Genomic DNA, 14000 nt, shown 5'->3' with positions numbered 1-14000 from the left:
TATATCACCTTTATCTGATAATGGCATCAGATATAGACCCCCTAAGTGATACTTCTAGTTGCGGTGCTCTAAAAAGAGGCGTCCAATAATTTCAATTGAAAATTAGATAGCCCCAAATTTAACTGCCCCTGAAATACCCTTGTTTATCTAAACTCTTGGCATCACAACCAGCATTTCAGTTTATGAGCCAATAAATTATCTTAACCATTTTAACAGTTCAAACCATTAGCTCACACACAAGAAATGACTTTTGAAGTGGGCGGCTGGAGCACCGGGCATTAGAATTTCAGCGCTACATTAAAAACTAAGTTAAAGCGAATCTTCATTACAACTAATGAATATCGCTCCACTTAAAATATCGCTAAAATTCTGGATCTGTTTATACAAAGGAGAAAGTTTACCACCACTATATGTTTTTCTTTATTTGGTGTTGTAAATAAACAGCAAACCTATTTTCAGCATCAGGGAGCAATTAGCAATCTCTGTAAAGGTTTTCTAGTGTAGCATTTTACAACATATTAAAGTGGTACTGTCTAAGTAATAGAAATTGAATTCGTTTTGATCATTGGCTGCTAATAATTTAATGTAAAATACGTGAACAAAACATCCATTTTATACTTAATTGATGAATATTTATAGAAACAAAATACAATAAAAAAAAACATTTAGGAACTTAGCAATAGTATCTTTGATGGTGAAATTTGTTATAAATTCTGACTAAGGAGGTCACAGTCTCTTACTTATTCAGTGACAAACAAGAGTGTCTTGTTATAGGGGTGGTAATAAGAGTGAGTTACTTAAAGACTGGGTTTCTCATACTAGTGAGATAGCTGCTTTATTTAAAGGGACTGGAAAGTCAAAAGAAAACATTCATTATTTGGATTATGCAATAGTCACTTTTTATTTACTTCTAATAATAAATTTGCTTTCTATACTTTGATAAAGAATAAAGTTAGACAGACTGAAAAGTACGTCAGGAGAGTGAATGTGAATTTAGCATTTTATTGCAGCAGTGTTTGCAACAATGTATAACATTGCTATAGTTATTGTTGCAAACTCTGCTCCCTGTAGGCTCAAATAAACACTGCTCCTAAGCTCACATAAAGGGACAGTAAAGACAAAATTAAAGGGATATGTAACCCAAAAAATGTTTTGTGATTGATATTTTTTTTTACTTCTATCATCAAATTGCTTAGTTCCCATGATATTCTGAATTGAAGAGACAACTAGGTAGGTGTCTGGAGCACTACATAGCAGGAAATAGTGCTCTTGCAATTGGATAACATTCTTGCAAAACTGCTGCCATATAGTACTGCATAAATGGGCTGGCTCCTAAGCTTACTTCCTGCTTTTCATAAAAAAAGATACTAAGAAAACAAAGAAAATGTGATAATAAAAGTAAATTAGAAAGTTGTTTAAAATCACATGCTCTATCTGAACCATTAAAGGAAAACTTTGGGTTTCATATCCCTTTAATTCATGATTCAGAGAGCATGCCATTTTTTTTTTATAAGTCTTTATTTATATCCAACAAAATACACTGACAGTCAATGGCAAGGAAAAGGGAGAAAAAAAAAACAAAAATCAAACAAGAACAATCCACTTGGTTTTCAAGTAAATACATTTTAGATAATGGAGCAATAATTGGACGTCATAATAACAGGCATAAAATAGACATGATCATTAAAAAGAAAAAGAAAAAATGACTGTATAACATTGATTAACTAAGGCTTGCCCCAGAATATAATAGTTTTCCTTCATTACAATAATACTTAGTTCTTTGTTGGATGATTTTATATTAATTTTACCCAGACATAACTAACAGCACATTGTAGAACAAACAAAAAAACAGAAAAAAGAAAAAAAAAACAGCACAAAACACAAACAAAACAAAAAAAAAAACAAAAAAAAAAAAAAAAAAAAAAAAAAAGGGACCCTACCCGCAACTCTTCAAACCCCCGTCACCACCTCCCTAGGAGGACTAGTTCAGTATTACGTAAAAGATATATCAAACATTCCCTTTCCGCAGGGGGAAATGTTTTAATAAATGCTGACCATTTTAAAAAAAACCTGGAGATATCATTGTCGTTATCAATATTAACATTATGTTGTTCGAGAACACATTGCTTTTTTAAGCAATTTTTAATTTCAGATATACTGGGACCAGAGTTCATTTTCCATTTTTTAAAAATCAGATATCGAACAGCCAGTATAGTTATATTAATCAGTTTAGTATTAAGCTGCTTATCTTCTGGATTAGAAAAAAGAAAAACTACATTCAGATCTGTCAGACTTATCGAGGGGAGACCCAGTATTCTACAGAGCCAAAACTGAACTTTAGACCAGATATTCCTAATTTTTGGACACGTCCATAACATATGCAAGAGATCTGCAGAAGGAAGTGAACATTTAGGACAGATAGTGAAATTAGATTTCCCACATCTTGTTCCCTTTTCTGGTGTAAAATATGTCCTATGTAGCAACTTGACATGTGATTCTCTCCATGTAGACGAGAGAGTTGTCCGAGCAACCTCTTGGATTGAGGTAGAAGGTATTTTAGAATCAACTTCTCTATCCAGGAGTTTAGCCCAGTTACTCGCAATCTTATCAAGATTGATTGTACCTCTGTCCGATACCAGTAACCTATAGCATGGGGAGATTGACGTAATTCCGTTCTTTACCAAGATAAGCCACCTGTCCAGCTGCACTAAAGACCAGTTCCAGCCGAACTCATTTACTAGCTTCATAGCGTAGTGTCTGGCTTGAAGGTAAGCATAAAAATTACTATGTGAAAGATTGAATTTCAATCTTAATGCATCAAATGATTGTATGCAGCCTTCTTCTATATCAAGCAGCTGGGAAACGTCATTAAGCCCTCGAGTATTCCATTTTGAAAAAATTAAAGAGGGTGAACCGTCCTGAAATTGTGGATTCCCTACAAATGGCAAGTATCGGGATACATGATATTCTATTACCAGCAGATTACATACCTTTTTCCAAGCAAGAATTATGTTGTGTATTGTTTTATATCTTCTAATATGGGACGGAATATTGGGCGTGTCCATATGTATAAGTGCCGCCGGTACAAAAGGATACATGATGCTAGTCTCGAGATCAATATTTGTAACATAGTTGCGCTGAAATAACCAGTCCGCTACAATGCGAATTAGAAAAGCATAATTATATGCCTTTAAATCAGGTAGAGCCAGACCCCCAGCTCCAATTGGGAAAGAAAGTTTTGCCAGTGACATTCTGGGCTTCCTGTCCTGCCATAAGAAGGCTCGAAGAGATGAATTAAATAAGGTAATATCCTTTTTCTTCAGTAATACAGGAGTGTTCTGTAGAACATACAATATTTTAGGTAGTAGAATCATTTTATATACTGCTATGCGCCCAGATAATGACAGAGGCAAGTTCTGCCAGTTCTTGAGAGCTGCTCTAACTTTGTTTAAAACAGGAGGGATATTCAGCGCATACCAGGTATCGGGGTTACTAGATATATTTATACCCAGGTATTTAAACGAGTCCTTTACTATAGAAAAAGGTATGTTTATAGGAGAGTCATTTGTCTGCCTAACCCAAAGAAATTCAGATTTACTTATGTTTACCCTATACCCTGAAAAGGATCCAAACTGTTGTATAATGGCCATCAAAATTGGTAAATTCCTACGGATATTAGCTAAATATAGAAGAATATCATCCGCATATAATGCTATTCTTACTTCACGTCCAGCGACTACAATCCCCTCAAGCCTCTGTCTTATCATTAGTGCAAGAGGTTCAATAGCGATGTTGAAAAGGAGCGGGGACAGGGGACACCCCTGCCTCGTTCCCCTCTGAAGAGTTATCTCTGGGGACAGCTGGCCATTAACTATTAGTCTGGTAGAAGCCGTATGATATAGTTTATCTATAAAATTCGTGAAATTGCCTTTAAACCCAAACTTCTCTAAAGATATTAAAAGATGATCGTGATGGATTGAATCAAAGGCCTTTTCGGCGTCTATGGCTAATATTGCCAAATCCGCTTCATTTACTCCTCCCCTTTGGTCGGAGATCGTAGTATTGAAAAAAAAGTCTAAGGTTAACAAAAGTTCTCTTATCTTGGCGGCAGAATTCCTATTCTTCATGAACCCGGCCTGATCTGAATTGATAATAGAAGGGAGAAGGGACTGCAGCCGCTGTGCAAGGATTGTAGTTAACAATTTATAATCCGTATTCATGAGGGCGATTGGCCTATAAGATTCTATTGCTTTTGGATCTTTTCCCTTCTTTAAAATCAGGGACGTAAATGATGCGGTAAAGCTAGATGTAGGAGCATTGCCCTCTATATATATATGATTAAATAATGTAGTTAAGTACGGTGTTATAATATCTGGTATCGATCTATAGAATTCATTAGGTATTGCATCCGGTCCCGATGCTTTATTATATCCCAACTTACTAATAGCTTTAGCCACTTCTGCTTCAGTAATAGGAGATTCAAGATCTTCCGTTAACGATGCTATTAATGATGGAAACGTGATGCCTGACCAAAACCTCTGACGTTCCAAGGTATCAGTTGGTTTAGCCGAATAAATAGATTGATAATAATCAAAAACAATTTGCATAAGGTCCTGTGGAGAGCTGGCTATTTGCCCCTTTCTATAGAGACCGTCAATTAACTGGGATCCTAAATCTTGCTTAACTAATCTAGCTAGAAGTTTACCCGTCTTATTCCCGTACTTATAGAATTTTGCAGAGAAACGTATATCCTTTTGGGTGGCTTTATATATCAACAATGAGTCTCTCGCCTCTAATGCAGTAGTGTATTTGGCCCACTTCTGGGGTGTCTTTTCCAGTAAGTATAGATTATAAGAATTTGTGACTGCCTGAAGCAGTTCATTCTCACGCTTTTTAAGACTCTTTGTACGCCTAATAGTGTAAGCAAGAATCTCCCCTCTCATCACTGCTTTAGCCGTTTCCCAAAACAAAGACGGCCGACTCCTGGCCTCTACATTAAACACAGCAAAATCCGCAAATTTGGTTTCCAAAAAATTTCTAAACTTAACATCAGAAGACAAAAACTTAGGATAGAAGAAGCGATTATTGGCCTGCAAAAATGTGCAGATTTGAGATTCAAAACAAATTGGGGCATGATCAGATACCGTTATAGGCAATATTTGAGCTGATACTTTGGATTTACATAGTCTTTCATCAATCAAAAATAAGTCAATCCGGGACAATGACTTATGTGCCTTTGACAGACACGTAAAGTCCCGCGTATCTGGATTTTGGAGTCTCCAAATGTCCCTTACTCTCAAGTTAGAAAAGATCCTAGAAAACAACTTTGATTCAAGATTATCCCTTTTGGTTTTTTTAGAGAATTCCTGCTGCCTCATTCTATCTAATGGATACTGCGGAGCCATGTTAAAATCGCCAGCTAAAATGAGGAAGCCTTCTGCAGATGTCATAAGCTTGGCCTGCAACGCATCCCAGAAAGACAAATCAAAAACGTTTGGGGCATATACATTACATAACGTATACAAACGACCAGCAATCTTAATTTTCAAAATAATATATCTCCCCTCTTTATCTGACTGACTCTGAATTATCTCGTAATTAAATTTTTTCCCCAAGAGAATAGCAACTCCACCTTTGCGACTACAACTAGGTGAAAAAAAGACCTCTTTTACCCATGCAGATTTGAGTTTGAGGATTTCTTGTGTTTTCAAGTGTGTTTCCTGTAAAAAAGCAATAGAAGCGCCTATTTTCTTAAGGTAAGAAATAATCGTTTTTCTCTTAATAGGGGAAGTAAGGCCTCCTATATTCCAGGAAACAAATTTAATCCCATTCATTTTATATAAACTCTACAACCCAAGACGGGAGGCGGTAGCGGGGGAGGAAGAGAGAAGAAGGAGAAAAAAAAAAAAAAAAAAAAAAAAAAAAAAAAAAAAAAACAGACAAGACAAAACCCAGACGTTTGGACCGTCTGGTACCCTAATCTGAAAGGAACCCAACCTGGTAATACCCCAATGGATCCATTCATGCTCAAAAAAAAACAATCTATTGAGCTATGTTATTTTTGGACAAAAAGGCCTCTGCCGCTTTGGCAGACTCAAAAAAATATGAGGTGTTATCATAGACCAGTCGAAGCTTAGCAGGATGAACAATTGTTGCACGCAATCCTTGCTGTATCAGTTTGGTGCAAACCGGTGCCAGCTCTTTTCTTTTAAAAGCAGTATCTGCGGCATAATCCTGGAACAACAATATTTTTGTCCCTTCCAGGAGTATGGGCTGACTCTTTCGAAAAGCTTGCAAAAACATCAATTTGTCTTGATAATTCAAAAATTTGGCTAGGATTGGTCTTGGCCTCACATTGTTTCTTGAAGAGGATACTGGTCCTAACCTATGTACTCGTTCTATGACAATATCCTGATATGTCTCAGGGATATTCAGCAGTGTTGAAAGTGTTTTAGTGATCAGTTTAGTTAAATCTTCAAATTGCTTCCCCTCGGGAACCCCTATAATTCTTAAGTTATTTCGTCTAGCCCGGTTTTCCAGATCTTCTACTTTGTTTTGTAATTTAACCAGGGCTAAGGAAGTAACTTCTAACTTAGTGTTTTGGGCTATGGTAAGATCTTCAAGATCCGATACTCTTTGTTCTACCTCAGAAAATCTCTCTGAGAATTGTTTAATCTCCGAGCTTAGCTGGGCAATTTCGTACTTTATCTCAGTTTTAAGTGACTCAAACTTAGGTGCAAGGGCCATAGATATATCTGAAACTAGGGTCTGTAGGTCAATGGACTCATGAGCACTAAGGGAGTCACGTGGGGCCAGCTGTATCTCGCCAGCCGTCTCAGTGCTAGGCTTAGTTCTTTTATCCCTTTGTCTAGCAGACATGATTAAAGGTGAAATTTTGGATTGGGAGTGTAGGAACTTGTCCATTAATTAGTGGGGGAGGGGAAGTGAAGGAAAACAAACAGCACAAAAATAATCTAAAGTGATAGAGGGGGGAAAAAGACCCCAGAGAACGAAAAATAGGAAGGAAGGGAGTGAGGAAAGAGTGGTGTCTTATCTAAATTTATTTTACTTTTTCTCCTTTTATTTTCTACCTTCTTTTGTGCGTGAATTAGCCGTGAAGTAAGATCATTCGTGTCTGTGACTAAAGGGAATGATCAGTAGACATCCCTGGGTATAGCTGTATATACTCACAGCCTAAAATTTATGTGAACTCCTAGCGCAGTTACAGTTTTCAACAGTTGTATTAGTTCTATACAATAATCAACCTTTGTAACCTGCTAGGTCAGTTCTATTTATATGTCTACAACCAGTTTTTACCATCTACCTCCTGCGCACATTTTCTAACATCTTTAGATAACCCTATATAACAACAATAGATCTCATATAGAAGCAATATATTCAGTTCCTAACGTATTACAATATAGTCTTACACCCTATACCAGAAACAGGAGATGAATTATAAGCCAAAAAATTTTTAGCCTTCAATATCTTATAGAGAGTATAACACCTGTATGCAACCAGAAAAATTTAGCTAATATATATACAATAGGTGTAATATCTTCCTTCCCTTTATGAAAAGTTAACTATAGTGGAAATAGCTTTTCATAGCTTTTAACTTTAAACACTTTTACTCCTGTTAACCGTGTTGTACCTGCATATACTCACAGCCTAAGATTTATATGAACTCCTAGCGCACTTACAGTTTTCCACAATTGCATTAGTTCTATACAATGATCAATTATAAGCCAAAATTTTAGCCTTCAATATTTTGTAGAGAGTATAACACCTGTGTGCAACCAGAAAAATTTAACTAATATATATACCGAGAGCATGCCATTTTAAACAACTTTCCACTTTAGTTCTTTTATCTAAATTGCTTCCTTCCCTTGGTATCTTTGTTGAAAATCATAGGCTCAGGAGCAGCAGTGCACTACTGGGAGCTAGAGGCTGATTGGAGCTGCACAGATGCTTCTTGTCATTGGCTCAACAGATGTATTCATCTAGCTCCTTGTAATGCATTGCTACTCCATCAACAAAGGATTTCAAGAGAATTAAGAAAAATTGATAATTGATATAAATTGGAAAGTTGTTTATAATGTGAAGATCATTCAAACAATAAAAGTAACTGTGGGTTTCGGTAGTTTTATCCTTTATAATATACTATATGCTTGTTTACATATCACATTAGTCTACCTGTTTGTGGGTGGAATACATCTGGGAAATAGTTTTTCATTATTGAGTGTGTTCATCAACTAAAAACATTGTTATATAGTGACTTATTATAGGTGACATTAGAATTGTGAAACACCAGTAGTATTAAAGACAGAGTATTATTTTATAGGTGAATGATATTATACCATATACCAATCAGCATAGTAATCAGCACATCTTGTGATTCATTAAACAATTTAATTTAGTCTGTATTTCACAATGATGATCATAATGTCTGCAATAACTCATCTACTGTAAATTGAATTTTAGTTTATATTTACAAATAAGTCAATATTTGCACAGAATGATGTAAACTAGTGTTCTCCCCAGAACCTTTTTAATGGGCACACCACCTGGCTGATTTTACGGACCACCCGGCTAAAATTTAAACCAATATTAAAAGATTAGTAAGGTCTAAGCTATAATGTACATAGAAGCATTTTTGCAACATATTTTTTAGCACAAATACTTCTAGTAAAGCTGTTACTGTTTTTAGGGGCACACTCGCATTGCTGTTCGTGTTCATGCACCAGTATTTAAGCTCAGAGAGGTGGCAGTGGTCTGAAAAGACTTAATTTGTGTCATACAAGCCACTGCTGACGCTCTGAGCAGGTGTGGTGTTTGAATACTGGTGCACAGATGCCACTGAAAAACAGTAATAGCTTTTCAAGAAGCATTTTTACTAATGGAAGTATATTTCAAAAATACTTCTATTGAAAATTAAGATGCTTTCACACATATTTCAGTTTTGACCTTTCTATCCCTTTAAGATAAAATTAGCTAATATTTATTTCTTCAATATTTGTTGCATTGGTCTTTATAAAATCAATTCATCGTAAAGTGTGCTTTGGATATCTTAAGTAACATTAATAATTAGCTAAAAATGCCATCATATTGCAATGCATTACACTATCCCCACCCCGCTAATTCATAATGCCACCTGGCTGGCAAAATTTACTTTGGAGGACAATTATATTGGTTTTCTTAAACCGTTTTTTAATTTTTTTTTAAATTTATATTTTGTTATTTTTATAAATTCGTGGGTAATCTTTGTATAGTTGTTGGTAAAACATTATATGCATGTAACCTTGCTTCTGGCCGCTTTAGAAAGCCAGAGCTGAAAATAATTGTGGTATTTAGGGGTTGTGCGGTTGACAATAATTATAAATTACATATTGTTAAAGAAATCTAACACCATTCTATAATTTCTGCTAATTTTTAGAATAATAGTTGATTAAAGTGCACAATTATCTTGTTGTGACATATTTATGTAAGAAATATTATTTTTGTGTTACCTATTTTTATTACTTTGACTTTCTCTTTCTATCTGATTCTCCAAGTTCAGTTCATCTTCTTTCTTGTTTGTATTAGATTGCTGTGCTTCTTTGATTCTGGCCTGTCTCTTCTGTAAGTGCTCAGAGTTCATCTTCGGCCCACATCAGATTTGTTCCTCCTGTCTGCATGAGGCCTGTAACACCTGCTGTGGTTACTGCTCCCGTATCTGTGTGGGCCTTGAGGAAACTCCTGCTGAGGACCTCAACCACCACTTTGATTGTGATTTTGCCCTTTGTGATTCTTGCTGTGAGACAGCTGAGTGCCTGGAGATCTGTTTTGAGTGCTCTGAACTCTGTGAATATAGCTAGATAAAATGATGACTACGGTCAATGTTCAGTAAGTGAGTTTATTTACAGTTACTGACTGCAAGACTTACAAAATCTAACCCACAATTAAATCCTACCGCCTGCTTCCCTGGCTTAACTAATATTAAACTACATGTGTGTGTAACCTAGCACAGGAAGTAGTAAAAGTATAATGTACAGTTTGTTCTGTGTCTTGTGGTGTTTTAAAATAAAAATATATCAAAATAAACTTTAAAAATATATTTGTGCCATACTTAGAAACTGTCTAGTATGAATGTATTGTTGATCCTTGAAAAAAAATATTTAACCTTTGGTTGGTTATTTGTTTAGTGGTTCTTTGAGGCAGGAAACATTGAGTTTTCTTATATGTCACGTAATTTGTCTTCAATATTTTTTTTTTCTTTTTCTTTTTCTTTCAACAAACATTTTTTTTAAGAATTTGGGAAAACAAGCCCAATTTCATTTTTGGCAAAATAGATACCTTTTTTTCACTCACCTATTACTCCACTATTATATTTTGGATATTCTTTCTTGTATCCAATCAGTTATTCTCTTTATATGCGATGATGTGAACTATTCTTTGGATTGAACTTAGAAGGTCTTATAATTAAAGTAAAGAGGTAAAAGGTTTTTTTTTGGCAATATATTTTCTTGTCTTGAGGTCACAGTCTTCTTCCTTTCTTTCCCACTTGGTGGCCAGCCTTTTCCCCCTATATTTCTTCCACCTTCTATTTTGTTTATTTTCATGAAAGTCAAAGAGTTTATCCTGGTTCCATGATGTTCAACAAATGGGTCTAACATTATACTTTCCTGCAGGTACAAGGTACACAATAAGTTATTTTTTTCCCTCTTCAACAGTTGTTTTTTCTCTTGAGAAGTCCTTCATATCCTTTACTCTGTTATTGCTGATCACAGTGAAAAACCAAATCCTTGCAGGGATATTTTAACCAATCAACTCACACAATTGGGGTTGAGTGTTTTATTCAAATGTTTTTATTGTGCCCAACTAAAGGACTAGTCTTTACACAAGAGTGACATTCAGTCTTGGTCCTAAAAAGGGTAGGCTTTGGTCAGCTGTTACTCAGACCTACCAAGCAACATTTTTACACATTCTGCATGTTTGGTTGTAACCTCATGTGTAGCTTGCCATTTTTTAGTAGTTTTAGAAAGTGGCCACATGTTCCTCTTTTGGTGTCTTCACACACATCTTATCACTTAAACATGTATAACTTAGGTTAAGGTAGTTTTAATGAAACCTGCTTTATGGCTTTTTGCCATTTCTTGTTAATGATCTGTTTTTTTTACTGTCTGGATTTGATACGATGGCTGCAGTTTTTGTTTTGTTGTCATATGGTGATTTGTATTGTATTTGTACAGACCCAGCTAACTAGAATCATCTCCTGCCAGGATAAATGTATAATAACTAGATTTCCATCTTAATATGGGAAGAGTCCACAGCTGCATTCCTTACATGTGGGAAATACTGAACCTGGCCACCAGGAAGAGGCAAAGACACCCTAGCTAAAGGCTTAAATACCTCACCTACTCCCTCATAACCCCAGTCATCCTTTGCCTTTCGTCACAGGAGGTTGGCAGAGAAGTGTTAGAAGATTACGGAGTAGTCTCTTATGGAGGGTAGTCCTCTTCAAGATGGGACTGGAGTTTTAAGTAGTCCTTTCAGCCTCTCAGTGAGAGCATGGATGCAGGGAGAGTCTTTCTGCCAAAACATCCCGACTCATATTAACAGCTCCATAGGCAATCAGCGTTGACGAGTTTCGCTGCCTGCTTTCTTCACTCAAGTCCATGTCAGAAGCAATGCTACTATCTGTCACACTTGAAGGGCCATGTTCCTGTTCCACGGCATAGATTCTTGTAAGATCGTTTCATATTTTATACATGTATGATAACGCAAGAAGAAAAGATCACAGTGTGACTCCTTTTATCTGTATAGAATCAAGGGTTAATATCTCCTTAGGGGGACTATTGAACAGGGGGGAATAATCTTATGTGTTTATTTAATTTTATGCTGCTTTTATGTGTGAGATGTTATGGACTCATAGGCTGTTATGGAAAATACAGATTTTACTTTCACTTTGAGAGCCATGCAGCTTACAAGCTTGGCACACTTTCTCATAGCAGAGATGGTCCTGCATTGTGCTCCATGTGATTCATTCCCTTTTTCCTGACCGGGTGTCTATCAGAGAGGAGTCATAAATCTCTGTACTGTCTGGGTCATAGGAGGTGGTGTGTGCCCCAGCCATTGGTGTATAAGGGTGCCGTTTATTTGAATAAAATAAGATGTTTTATTTTTCTAGTTCTCTGGTTATTGCACTAGCAATGGAGGATTCTGTTACTTTAGAAGGCACTCCCTCTATTCCTAATGAGTAATTCCTGTTTATATGGTGAGGAGGCCTTAGTTCCGCCCTCTCAATTATGTTCCATATGCCTTGATAATGTGATAATATATAATGTGTTTGATACCACAGAGCCATCCACCTCTGAGGAGTTGTTTTCCAGTGAGGTGCATACCCTACATTCTTATATCTCTACACATGCAGTTTTCCCGTAGCATTGCTGATCCTCCATTTGGAGGGGGCCTTTTTTCACCAGATTTCACTGTGCAGTTCAGACGGCGGTGTCTGTGGCCTTTAATGCTTTACCTCGTCCTGCTAAGCGCAAGCAAAAGGTTACATATTGCACTCCTTCCCAGAGTACATCAGATAATTTATTGGATTTAACTGAGGGTTATCCGAGGATGAAGTTCTTTCTTAGACTTCAGAGTATGAACATTTGGGGTTGGAGTCTGCTGCCTCTAAACCTCTCCAGCTGCGGAGGAACCAGACTTTAGTTTAAGAGTTTGCGCTTTCTTCTAAAGGAAGTTTTTGGTAAATTCAGAGGTTCCAGATGCCAAATTGCCTGAAGAACCTTTAATTCCTAAATTGGATAGAGGTTGAGGACAGGGTGGTACCTTATCCTTCCCTGCTCCTGTTAAATGGCGAACATTATTAAGAATTAATGGGACAGGATTGGATTCCTTTTCCCCCTCTTCTCCCTTTAACAAATTGTCCCTGGTCCTGGACCCTCAATGGAGTTGTGAGGTTCCATCCCTAAAAGGGATGGCGTTATCTTCACCCTTGCTAAACGTACTACTATCCCGCTTGAGGATAGTTCTACGTTTAAAGAGACATGGATAAAAGATGGAAACTCTGTTAAGAAAGATGTTTCAACATACGTGATATTTGTTTCAACTGACGGTGGCTGTTGCCACAGTTATTGGAGAAACTACCTTCTGGTGTGACTCCTTATAGGATTTGAAGATCGGGGTGGAGGATCCCCTCGACATTACTCAGAAAAGATTTACGGCCTTGAGGGTTATTAATTCTTTTATCTGTGCTGCTATTAGGCAGTTTATTCACTTGAATGCTATGGCTTCAGCTTTCTCTGTTCAGGCCCGTCGGGCTCTGGCTGAAGTCATGGTCTGCAGATATGACTTCTAAGTTAAGACTTCTTCCATCCCTTTAAGGGAATGATTTTGTCTGGTCCAGGCCTGGACTCAATTTTCTTCATGGTCACAGGGGGCAAGGGTGCCCTCCTACCGCAAGAGTATATGAACTAATCTAAGGGATGATTTTCGTTCTTTTCATTTTGATAAAGCCAATGTCAGCAGTCCTCCGCTAAGCCAGAGCAAACAAAGAGCTCTTGGAAGCCGACTCAATCCTAGAATAAATACAAGCAGAGCAAAAAGCCTGCAGAGTCTACGTCGACATGAATGGTCAGTCCCCGGTCCTCTTCTGGATTGTGTAGGGGGCAGTATGTCGCTCTTTTCAGTCGCTTGGTCCAGGGACGTGCAGGATCCATGGGTCCTGGAGGTCATAGCTCAGGGTTACAAGATAGGTTTTAAGTCTCAGCCACCCAAGGGCAGATTCCTCCTGTAATCCTGACCAGAAAGGAGGGAAGCCTTTCTAGGGTGTGTACAGGATCTGTCCTCTAGGAGTTATTGTCCTGGGGCCTATCGCAGTGAGAGGTTTGGGATACTATTCAAACCTTTTTATGGTCCCTAAGAAGGAGGGAACTTTTCATCCAATTCTGGACCTAAAGTGCTTAAGCAGGTTTTTAAATGTCCCCTTCTTTAAGATGGAGACAATAAGG

General features: G+C 37.1%; 1 protein-coding gene across 6 annotated transcripts in view; it reads left to right on the top strand.

The window, feature by feature from the left end:
• Positions 1-14000, top strand: part of MDFIC (MyoD family inhibitor domain containing) — a 217580-nt gene that overhangs the window by 195037 nt on the left and 8543 nt on the right. For 5 of the 6 annotated variants that reach the window (XM_053716700.1, XM_053716704.1, XM_053716699.1 and 2 more), the window contains one exon: positions 9583-9926. The exons of the other annotated variant lie outside the window; for it this stretch is intronic. In XM_053716700.1, the coding sequence (XP_053572675.1) occupies positions 9583-9854 (272 nt within the window). In that variant the 3' untranslated portion in view covers positions 9855-9926. Of the gene's footprint in view, positions 1-9582; positions 9927-14000 lie in introns of those variants that run through there. 6 annotated transcript variants of the gene reach the window in all.

Source organism: Bombina bombina, chromosome 6, assembly GCF_027579735.1.
Source record: "Bombina bombina isolate aBomBom1 chromosome 6, aBomBom1.pri, whole genome shotgun sequence".
Lineage (NCBI taxonomy): Eukaryota > Metazoa > Chordata > Amphibia > Anura > Bombinatoridae > Bombina > Bombina bombina.
The sequence above is the reverse complement of the archived record's forward strand: the minus strand, read 5'-3'. Positions and strand labels throughout refer to the sequence as shown.